Genomic DNA, 11,591 nt, shown 5'->3' with positions numbered 1-11,591 from the left:
GGGCGAGGAGACCCAGAGACCTGGGAAATGACAGCGATCCCATGGCTGAGGCTGCGTGGCACACCAAGAGGCAGCGACCGCTCGCTGTCCCGTGCGGGGTGTCGGGGCTCCCGGGACAGCCGGCGGCTGGCACAGCGGGGACAGCAGCCAAAAGGTGTTGAGAGGACCCTGGATGCACTTGAGCACACAAGAACACAGTTAAAACGAACAGGAATTCACACAACGCAGCTGGGAGCTGTCAAATCTGCCAGCAGAATGCACCACACACACCGGGGCCGTCACTTTGTCCCCCAAACCTTTTAGGAACATTTAACTTACACTCTTTCAGCCAAAAGTGGGTTTAAAAAGACCAAGCACACAAGGTAATTCTTTAAGACCTTTATTAACAGATGCTTGCAGTTTGACTTGAAAAAATCAGGTGTATATTTCATACAAATTAAAAATGAGGTTCTTAAAAATCTCAACTTGACCAGATATGAAACAATTTAAAAACCTTTAAAGGTATATTGAGAAAAAACAGGCTTTTAAAAAACGTGTTTATAGTTTCCAAAAGGAGACTTCTTTAGGTAAAAATAATAAAAACCCCATGCTGCATAGATAATGCAGATAGTTCTAGTAATCTGGTCAACAGCAAAAAGCAAGCACTTAAGGTCTTCAGTTCCAATTCTTTTGTTCATTTCTTATTGCTGGAATTTCATTTTCTTGTCTTCTTCATTTCTTAAGTCTTTTCTTTGATGACTAAACTGAAAAAGAGGAATAAAAAGGGGATGATCAGACGGGTGTCGGGGGTTACACGGGGGTTCTGTCTACCAAGATTCAGCTGCAATTAATTCACAGGTTCTCACTGAGACAACTCACACACACACACACAGAAAAATCCTCATCAACCACAGCTCGTTAATGAGCTCACTTGACTCCCCCGTCACTGCCGGCGACCACGCTGCTGGTTTTCCCCGCAAAAGCAACGCGAAGGACTCGGAGAGACAACGCTAAATGGAAGCACAAAGGAATCCCGGCAGGAGCCGCTGCCAACACAGCGACTCTGGGAAGGCAGGAGGACGCACCAACGGCTCCAGCAGGCGCCGGGGAGCAGATCTGTACCTGCGGCTTCGGAAAGCCGCTGCCCAGACCACAGAAACCACGATTTATAGTCTCCAGTAACATCAACAGACAGAAAAAACATGCCAAGTGTCATCCCGGGGGTTGTTGGAAGCCACGACATGAAGAATTCATCCGGCTGGTGTTAACAGCAGGATCGAGCAAAGGTTCAGATCAAGTGCACAGAAAACAGCGCAGTGAGGATTGAAGAGGGACCAAGTCACAAATCTGACAGCAGCTCAGCGCCCTGGGAACGAGTCCCCAAACTGGGGGAGGTCGGAGCTGCTGCTGCCAAACAACCCCCGGCCCAGCTCCTGCATCTCCTTCCCCATCCTCTGCCCTGGGGAGACCACACCTGGAATCTTGTGTCCAGCTGTGGCCCCTCAGTTCCAGCAGGACAGGGAACTGCTGCAGAGAGTCCAGCGCAGCCACCAAGATGCTGCAGGGAGTGGAGCATCTCCCGTGTGAGGAAAGGCTGAGGGAGCTGGGGCTCTGGAGCTGGACAAGAGGACACTGAGGGGGGACTCATTCCTGGGGATCAATATGGAAAGGGGCAGTGTCAGGAGGATGGAGCCAGGCTCTGCTGGTGACAACCAGTGACAGGACAAGGGGCAATGGGTGCAAACTGGAACACAGGAGGTTCCACTTAAACGTGAGAAGAAACTTGTTTGGGGTGAGGGTGTCAGAGCCTGGCCCAGGCTGCCCAGGGGGTTGTGGAGTCTCCTTCTGTGCAGACATTCCAACCCGCCTGGACACCTTCCTGTGTAACCTCATCTGGGTGTTCCTGCTCCATGGGGGGATTGCACTGGATGAGCTTTCCAGGGCCCTTCAACCCCTGACACTCTGGGGTTCTGTGACCGTTTGTCACCAGCGGAGCCCCTGGGGGTGTTTCCCGGCCCAGGCAGAGATGGGTGAGACACCAGCAACAGGACAGGAACGCCGGTGAGAGCAAAGAGAGAGGGAGGAAGGACAGACAAGGAAAGCACCAGAACAAGTAGAACAGAGCCCTACCAACAAAATATATTCCCAAATTAGCAAAACTGTCCACCAGCAGACAGCAACAAACCAGCGCCGAGCCGCAGCCTGTTTGCCTTGTGACAAAAGCACCGTTTTCACACCAACCGTCCCGCGAGGCTCCTGAGCAGCAGCACAGTGGCTCCTCTGCACCGCAACCACCATCCCAACTGGTTTTTCCAGTGCCTTTTTTTAAGGCAAAAAGCTGCTACTGAGACATTCCTACAAATTGTGCACCAGCTTGCTAGAAATTAATGCCTAGAGGTCCTAGCGCGATTCACCTCCAATGTGGGACGGAGCGATAACAGAGCCCAGGGAGCACCAGGACCTGTTTCTCCCCAGCTCCTTCCAAGTCACTACCCCAGCACTGCTTAAATTACTATTTCTGGGTGGAAAAAGGCTGAACTACTGAGCACAGCCAGGATTTTAAGCTTAACATCACTCTAGGCCATGAATCCATCAACAAAAATTCAACCTGGTAACTGAGTCCTCCTAATTAATCAGCACTCGTACGGCAAACTCTCAACGTTGGGTTCTGCAGGCACACAAGCATGAGCAAAAGTCCAAACCTTGAAAGGTAAAAATTAAAGGAAAGCAGCAAAAGAAAATGAAGCCGTATGCTGGAGCAGCCCCAGCCACGCACCCGGATGATGGTAGAGATGTTAAGCCGGTGTTTACTCAGCCCCGCCCTGCTCGGCCTCGGGAGCGGACGTGTTCTCAGCTGGTGGTTCGGCTGTCTTCGTCTCTTTGCCATCTTGTGGTTTAGGGTTCTCTGGGCGTCTGCGTCGGTAGTTGAAGTTACGACGGTACCGACGTTGAGGTGGCTGCTGACTTTGGGTCTCATCCCCTTGGTTCTCTTTATCTTCTTCGTTCCCGTCCTCTCTAGGCTGTCTTTGACGAGGAGGACCCCTGAAAGTCAAGCTGGGCTTTAACAATGCAGCATCTGACCATCGCCATGTTCTGGCTCTGTTGCTAAAAGGCAAGGTTTAAAAAATTCAAATAGTAAAAAAGAAGTCGACGTGCAGCATACCTGCGGAATCGCGGTCTGTAACCTCGATACATGTTCTGTCTGACTGGTCTGCCTTGTTCTCCTGCACCCTGGTTGTCAGCACCCTGGAAGACACGAGGCAACAAACCATCTCAGCCACATGCAGCTGGTAACACCGCAGCTCATCACGTCGGGAGGAAGCGGCTGCCAGGCCAAGCCTGTGCCCTACGAGGTGAGAATTCGTGTTTCTTCCAGTTAATCACACGGGAAGTTAACACAAATTCAATCAGTTTTTTAAAAGCTGTAACATTAGGACCTTCGGCTTATTGACATCTACTCCAATGTCTCACGTTACCGCCAAATCACACCAAAACCACCTTGAGCATCTACCAAAAGCAGCACAAAGCTGCAGCCATCGCCCTGCTCCAAAGGAATCGGGGTAGTTTGGCATCAGGTTTTAAGCAAACGTTACCTCCACGATCTCTCCCTGCACGGGAGGGTTGGTGTATTGTGGTCGACGCCCGTAGGGCCTACGCATATAGTAAGGTGGGTACCGCCGCCTGCGGTAGGGACGGCGTTGCTGGCCTTGACCTTCCGGGATGTTCTCTGCTCCTTCATTCTTTTCCCCACTCTCACTATTCTGGTAGTTTTGCTGGTAGTTGCGTGGAGGACCCCTACGACGTGGATATCGTCTGTAATGGTTACGGTCTGCTGCGTATTTGCTGCCTTGCACTGGAACTCCACCGGGACCTGTCACGTTCGCTGCCTCCGCGCCCTGCGGAGCGGAGAGCAGGTGAGCACTCAGCACCACGGTTACAGCAAAAGATCATTGAGCAGCGATTTACATCCACATTGCAAGGCACCAAAAAAGCCATTCATCTCCCTGGATGTCATGAGGCATCGGCTCAAACCGCAGGCACCGCAGCAAAGCCTGCAGACCGAGTTTTCCGCACGTGCCCCGACACCCCGGAGACGCGTTTACCTTTTCTCCCTCAACCACATCAAACTCCACGGTCTCTCCATCTCCTACGCTGCGGAGGTACTTCCTGGGGTTATTCTTCTTTATGGCAGTCTGACAACATAATATTACAGAATTACATTTACAGGCACAGCGCAAAAATGCTACTTAGCATATCTGAAGAATTAAGAAAAAAAAAGATTAAAAAATTTGAGTTTTTAGTATCTTAAGAGGAAGAGCTGTACTCCTGAAAAAGCAATGAAACCACCATGAAAATCCAAGAAGTCATCAAATTAACTCTATCACTATAGTTCTGGCCCATGTGAAACGTGCAGCAGCTGACCAGAAACATCTGGCAATGCGCTGCCCGCTGAAAAAGCGGCTTGAAAACAAACCAACCCCCACAACACATGCTGCCCATAGTGTCGCTACCAGAGCTTAGCACTGAACACCCCACAGCATCTATACAACACCAATATATAAGCATTTCTGATTTCCAAGCCACTGCAGCACACAGCCCGTCCCCAGCCATAGCCAGAAATCAAGAGTTGTTTTCTTCTCTGAGGCTTCACCACCATCGCTCCAGCCACGGCATCTACCGATTCATCACAAATCTACTCTACGCGTGTACGATACATCAAGGATTAACCCTCCCAAGGCATCAGCACCAGACAAGCCTTTGTATCGGTACCCGCACATTGAATGACTCTACTGAAAAACACTGAGTTTTCCGCACTATTCAGTGTTTGATTCCATTTTTGCCAGATGAGTTAATAGGCCCCACGCTCAGCCACGTTCTGCTTATCAAATACTTTAACTGAACACTAATCCAAGTGTAACAACTTTACAACAGCAGAATTCGACTGGAGTTTTTCCCTAAATGGAACAAAATCTATGGAAACACATGCCCACAAGTCTCACCCTATAACATAGTGGTTTTGGGAAAGACAGGAAAGCTTATTACAAGAGAAGCTGCATTAACAGCCAAGCTTGATCACGGGGATGGGCAAATACAGACACAGCTCTAACTCCTAAACCAAGCCCATTTCTTTCAGATGAGCCCCCTAAAGCTGTTTTAGCATGAACATTCTTACATTAAAACAAATCGCTGCCAAACGGCACTTTTAGAAACGTAACAGTAGTTACAGGACAAGTCCCGAGGTGTGGCTGGTGAGTCAAGGTCACAACCGTGGCTCGACAGCTCCCGCAGGGCACGGGTTCCTCACACACACACACACACACACACACAGCAGAGCTGTTTGGCCTTTATCCGCTACCCCGTGACAGAATAACCTTTATAACCTTTATAAACAAACGCTGCTGCCTTTTAATCGCAGGTGAATTCAGACACAGCCCAAGCAAGAGAGCTGGCAAATCCAACTCCTGTCAAAGCACTTCCCAGGGGTTGCTTTTTCCTCCCTTTGTTTACAGCACCAGCAATACATCCCCAACTGGAAACAAAAACCAATCCACAGGCTCCTAAATGCCCCAAGTAAACCAAGCTCCACCAAAACTCTGTGTGGGCTGCGTCACGACAGGAGATCCCGAGCCAGGGTGCAAACCCAGACTTGCTCACACTGCCAGGGCAGACCAAGGACTAAACTAAGGCCACAAAATAATCCCAGGTGTGGTGTGCAGTCTCAGTCTGGAACCAGTTTCTGAAGGTTTACATGCTCACTATACAAGTGTACATATCTGTTAAACTGAAAAAGTACCTATTAAAATGTTTGCAGACTTTCACTGAAAGCCTGGAGCAACACATTCCATAAAAGTTTTGCCTAAAGTCTTCACTGGCACTTCTATTATTACAGCCTATTACCCTATTAGCGCCCAACTAATTTCCCTCCCTGCTGCAAGCTTTTCATTTCACTTCACTTCCATACACTTACTAACAACTGTACGAATCCACGAGGCAGCTCCCCTGGACTGCAGCGATCGTCAAGCAGAGCGCGGGCACGGCCAGCGCCATTCCCATCACGTTACAGTCCCACCTGTATCTCGTGTCCTCCCCACAGATGTACGTGGATGTGTGAAAGCCCCAGCCACGTGCAACCCAACAGCGAGAACACTTGTTCGTGTTCAGGTAACAGCTCTGGGAAAATGTGAGGCCCTTTCCCAACTTTGATTCTACTCACACAGGTCACGCGCAGCAAGTTTCAGAGGGAAGGTGTTTTGGTTTCAAAGGAATCTTACCTGATGGACAAACACATCTTCCTTGGTGTCATTCCTGCAAGACAACAGGAAATCGAAGTTCATGTATGAAATGCACAGTAAGCCCGGTTTAAAAATGTGGTTGTTCAGGGTGGGGACAGAACTGCCAAGACAAGCAGCTGTCGGCACCAGCTCCCAACCAGCCCCAGCAGCTCACTGCTGCAATAAAGAGATGGTTGGGCAGCGTGAGCAAGGCTCAGAGCGCTAAGTTGCAGGGAACCAGCTCCTTCTCCCTCCTGCACACCCGCAGTTCATCCCACCCCACCCAGAGGCACGTGTGGAGAGGGAAGAACACCTGGCAGCGGCCAGACGATCATTTCTGACAGAGGCTGGGTGGTGCGACAGCTCTGCGCGATCTCTGCAGTCACATCCCCATAGCCTCCACGTTCCCTTCGTTTAAGGAGCGACCAGCGCTCCAGCAGCAGGGTCAGGCAAGTCGCATTTGTGAGCACAGAGAGGGAAACCTCGAGCTTCTCCCCTCCCAAAAAACGGCAAACAGCTCAAGTCTGCAGCTCCACAGACCCCAAAGCCTCTTTCACAGTGCAGCTTCCAAGGCTGGACAACACAACGCGGTACCGACGAGGTCAGCAAAGCTCTGTGGTGGAGCTGGACACGCTGTTTTCACCAACAAACTCACAGCCGCACCAACCCACCCTCACTGCAGCGCTGCTTTCATTAGTCTGCAGAACAGTTTGAATCGGTAGCAAAGTGGCTTTTATTTCCTAGAATGACTGGTGAAGAACATCGCAAAGCAAAGCTGGTGTTAAACTGTGCTCAGCACTAACTGGAGAGCTTATGGGTGCGAGGAACAGAATAAAGAATTCTTGTTTTTAAAGATACAGCCAAGTGTTCCTCAAGATGACAATTAAGACTCTTCCAAAAACTCAATCTACTCCATCTTCCAAAAACTGCGGCTATTCTATCAGACAGCACCAGCCCCCTTGTTTCCTCAGGGAATTGATGCCTACAGGCCTCACAGGTTATGGGAAAAGGAAACCAAGCAGAGCAGCCTGACCAGCACCCAGGAGCCCCTGCAAAGCTGGAGCCTCAGCGCAACATCTCCTACCAGATGCTCTAAAAGTCAAAAACCTTCAGAAAAGCCCAGTAACAGGTTTTCAGTGAAGAACATCAAGCTTGGAATCCTCCTTCACTGGGAAGCGACAAATGGTGGTAGGAAGAGCTCGTGTGTGCGCTCTGCAAGCGTGGACACTGTACTCTCGCTAAGTTCCATTCTGGACAATCAGCCCAGATACTGGGTTTTAAAGTCCTTTTGAAAACGCAGTTTCCATTTAAGAGGACACTGGAGATTTAGATCAACAGATGAGCCGGTTACACAGACACAGCTCAAGGTGCAGTCGTGGTCAATGGGGAAGGGGAAGGCCAGCGCCTGCCATGCGATCCCTGACGGAAGCTCCAAGGGTGCGTCAGTGGCACAGTGGCCACCTTCTCAGAGACACTCTGAAATGGCACAAGAGAAACCCCCATTCTGAGAGCTTAGCAAGCCCTTTAACTCATCTTTGCACTAAATGACTCCTCCCTCAACATCTTTAATCCATAAAAATGTTTAAAAAAATTAATCAGATGAGCAGATTAAGGAAAGGCCGCTGTTAAGCCCGGCAGAACGCTAAATCCAGAGCTCAGTGTGCAGCTCCAGCGATGGCAAAAGGACCAACTCACTGCCCTGCACACCCATTTATTATTTTGCCAATGGCGAGAAACAACTGACAGGTAGTCAGAATGCAAAAATATTTCAGGACAGAAACGCACTTTTAACATTCAAACACAGGAAATACCTGAGTGTGCACCTACACCAAAGCTGAGGTTTAGTTCCCAAGTTAACCTGAGCTGCCGGCAGCCCCGGGCGGAGCGAAGCCGAGCGAGGGCAGCGGCTCCGCAAAGCCAGAGATCCCGGAGCCCAGGAAATGTCCCCCCCCTGGTTCCCAGGCTGCCGCGCTCATCTCTTGATAAACCACATCCCGCTGGGCTTCTCATTAAAAATGGCAACCTCAGGGATTAACCAGCTGCCAAATTAACGTCCGGGGAAGCCGCTGGGATGGCTTAACTCGCTGCTGCTGCTTCCCGGCCTGACTCAGTCGCTGAGCGTTTCCACTACCGAGGGAAACAGGAAAAGCCTTCCCTAAAGGGACAGTTTGCGGCCTGTGACTTTATAAGCGTTTATAAAACCCAAAGAGGCTCAAGCTTACAGCACCGACAGCTATTTGACATTTCACATGAAAATCGACATGAAGAATGCAAACCGGGCAGACTGCGAGCAGAGTTCTTAAAAGTTTCAGACACAAAACCAATTAGGGAGCTTGGCAGACAGTTCAGACTGGGTCAGGAGGTAACAGACAGTTGGAAAAAAAGCAATATTTAAACTAAACATAAAGAAAAGGCCAAGTAACAGCCCCAAGATCTACGCTTGCTTCTCTCTCCTAAGTCTTATCCCAAAATTCTGGAGCTGTGGGGTTGACACACCAAGTGTTTAAGGGAATGTGGCATCTGCAAAACAACCCCAGGAGGCCCCTCCAGAGCACCCAAAATGCCTATTTTTCCGTAATTGGTTTGCAGATTCCACGACTCCTCCACCACCCAACCCCATCACTGATACGCTCATTTTAAGTATTTACACAACTGTTCCATTTTTCCTCTCAACCAACTGCAGCCATGAAAAGAATCCTGTAGGCACTTGTTTCTTGAGCCTCCTTATCGACTCCAGTCTTGCAATACAAAATCAGTCTGAATTTTGCTCGTTTCTCGTACATTTAGGCTTCCTTGACATAAAGTGATTTTAACCACCAAGCAAAGCGATTTTTGCTTGTAGTGATGTCACTGAACTTCACGCAGGAGTTTAAACAAATATTTTGCCAGCGGATTTCTACACCCTTAAAGTCAAAAACAACCGCAGAACTCCCTATCCAACAAAAAATTAAAGAATCTTAATGTAGGAAATATCGCCATGAGAATATGGATATTAGGAATAATTTATTCCCAGAAAGGGATGTTAGGTGTTGCAACAGGCTGCCCAGGGGAGCGGTGCAGTCACCACCCCTGGAGGGGTTGAAAATACACACAGACGAGGTTCTCAGGACACGGGGCAGCGCTGGGGTGGGGAACAGTTGGACTCGATGAGCCTGAGGGGCTTTTCCACCCAAAATGGTTCTGTGGGAACAAGTTCACTGAGCCACTGAAGTTCTTACAAAGATTAAGGCACTAAAAAGCCAACGCGATAAAACGGCCGGGGCGAAAGCGCGGGGGGCGGGACACATGTCACCCCTTCCTCCCGCCAAGTGTCACCGCGCGGGGTGACAGCGGCGACCAAGCCCCGCCTCGCGGCCCCCCGCCCCCCCCCCCCCGCGCCCCCTCACCTGTTGATGAAGCCGTAACCGTTCCTCACGTTGAACCATTTCACTGTTCCCAAAACCTTCGTTGCTGCGGGAGGGGGGAGGCGGCGTCAGGCGGCACGTGGCGGGGCGGCGCGCACAAAGGCCCCGCGTGGCGGACATCTTGCGCCGCCCCGCCCCCACCCGCCGACACGCGGGGCCCGGCGGCGCGCGCGGGAGGGAGCGGGGAGGCGCCCGGGGGCGATCAACGGCCGGCGCGGGAGCGAGCGCGGGGGCGCGCGCGGGAGGCGCGCGCCGCCCCTCAGCCCAGGGGGAGCTCGCGCCGCCCCTCAGCGATGGCGGGAGGGGGGGGGAGGGGGGGGGGGCTCGCGCCGCCGCCGGGGCCTCCCCAACCGCCGCGAACCCCCGGCCCCTCACCGATGACCTTCTTGTCCCCGCCGGCGGGAGGCGCCGCCGAGGCCAGGCCGCTGCCCCCGTTCCCGGTGCCGCCGTTAGGCTTAGAGTCGGCGGGGGCGGCGGGGGCCGCCGCGGGGACGGGGGCGGCGGGCGGCTGGGTCTCGGCCTCGCTGCTCATGGCGGCGGCTGTTCGGTGCGGACGGTGGTGGTGACTGGCTGTTTGCGCCGCCTCCCGCGGTGTGATGGTGACTGAGGCCGGCCGTGGGGGGGCTGCTCCCTGCTCCGGGCTCGCTGAGCTCCGCTCTCCGCTCCCGATACCGATCGAACTGGCCACAATGGCGGCCCGCACCGGCTAGCCACCCCGCGCGCCCCGCCCGCGCCACACACCATTCGCCGCTCGGGCCGCCCGTTAAACGGCGAGTGAGCCCATTGGCTCCTCGCCTCGCGGCCGCCGCCCCTCGCGGGATGTCCATTGGCAGCGACACCTGCCTCTCCTCAGGCGCGCGCGCCCATTGGCCGTTCCGCCCGCGGCTGCCAGGCTCGCTTTTCTTACCGGCCTAGCCGGAGTCCCCGCCCCCGCCGCCTGATTGGCCACCTCCGCCGCTCCCGCCCCCAACGGGCCCGACCGGGGAAGTGCGAGCGACCATGTGGCGGCAGCGCCCGCGGCCGCTCGGGCCCCTCCCGCCGGACCCCCGGGTCGTCCCGCCTGCCCCCGGTCCCGTCACCCGGTCCGGTCACCCGCCCCCGGTCCCGTCACCCGGCCAGCGGCCGCCCCGCGGTACCGGGACTCGGCCCAGCGGCCGCGCTGGCGGCGCTTCCCGCTCTCTAAGCCACCGATTCCCGGTGCAAGGGCCGGTGCAGCCCCCGCGCGGCTCCGTTAAGAAAAATCATCAGGAGGAGCCCGCGGGTGTTAATTAAGGCTGGGGAATGACGGACCTGGAGACATGGCGGAGCTGCCGTAAATCCCTAATTAGGCGCAGTTAACGCACCGTTAATCACCTCCCGGGGAACGGGAGCTGCGCTGGGGTAGGGCGGGACACCGGGCTTAACCTCCCGGGGGCAGGACCCGGGTCTAACCCCCCCGGGGAACAGCAGCCGGGTCTAACCGCCCCCCACAGGCAGCAGGCACTCCGGTTTAACCCCGCAGGCAGCCCGGTCTAACCCCACCCCGGGGAACCGGCAGCCGGGTCTAACTGCCTCCCGCGGTGAGCAAGCAGCCCGGTTTACTTTCCCCGGGGAGCTGCAACCGGGCCTAATCCCCCGCAGGCAGCAGATACGCAGAGGAGCAGGCAGCTGGGTTTAACCCCCCCAGGCAGCCCAGTCTAACCCCCCTGAAGCAGCAGACACCTGGATCTAACCTGCCCCAGGGAGCTGGCAGCTGGGTCTAACCCCCTCAGGCAACCAGGTTTAACCTCCCTAGGGAGCGGGAAGCCAGGTCTAACGCCCCCCAGGGCAGCAGGCAGCCCAGTCTGAACTCCTCCAGGGAGCAGGCAGCCGGGTCTAACCCCCACCAGGCAGCCGGGTCTAAACCCCCACCAGGCAGCCGGGTCTAAACCCCCCCCAGGGTGCAGGCAGCACAGAG

General features: G+C 53.9%; 1 protein-coding gene across 3 annotated transcripts; it reads right to left on the bottom strand.

The window, feature by feature from the left end:
• Positions 1-363: 363 nt before the first annotated feature.
• On the bottom strand, positions 364-10,323 carry YBX1 (Y-box binding protein 1). 3 transcript variants are annotated; one of them, XM_080358728.1, is made up of 8 exons: positions 10,031-10,323; positions 9,638-9,701; positions 6,252-6,285; positions 4,083-4,172; positions 3,573-3,875; positions 3,143-3,225; positions 2,756-3,033; positions 364-743 (listed from the first exon to the last, which is right to left on the bottom strand). In XM_080358728.1, the coding sequence occupies exons 1-7, from the start codon at positions 10,185-10,187 to the stop codon at positions 2,787-2,789; spliced, it is 978 nt and encodes a 325-aa protein (XP_080214854.1). In that variant the 5' UTR covers positions 10,188-10,323; the 3' UTR covers positions 364-743; positions 2,756-2,786. The 3 variants fall into 3 exon arrangements, with proteins under 3 accessions (XP_080214854.1, XP_080214855.1, XP_080214856.1); XM_080358729.1 differs by having other exon boundaries at positions 364-738; XM_080358730.1 differs by having other exon boundaries at positions 2,756-3,021; positions 10,031-10,240.
• Between the last annotated feature and the right edge of the window lie 1,268 nt (positions 10,324-11,591).

The sequence above is a fragment of the Nesoenas mayeri genome, assembly GCF_963082525.1.
Source record: "Nesoenas mayeri genome assembly, chromosome: 24".
Taxonomy (NCBI): Eukaryota; Metazoa; Chordata; class Aves; order Columbiformes; family Columbidae; genus Nesoenas; species Nesoenas mayeri.
The sequence above is the reverse complement of the archived record's forward strand: the minus strand, read 5'-3'. Positions and strand labels throughout refer to the sequence as shown.

Excerpts from the sequence above, each read along its gene's own strand:
- YBX1 (XM_080358728.1), bottom strand. The coding sequence starts at position 10,187 with ATGAGCAGCGAGGCCGAGACCCAGCCGCCCGCCGCCCCCGTCCCCGCG. Across the intron at positions 4,173-6,251 it reads AAGATGTGTTTGTCCATCAG|ACTGCCATAAAGAAGAATAA; the intron begins GTAAGATTCCTT and ends TTATGTTGTCAG. Across the intron at positions 3,876-4,082 it reads ATGTGGTTGAGGGAGAAAAG|GGCGCGGAGGCAGCGAACGT; the intron begins GTAAACGCGTCT and ends TCCGCTCCGCAG.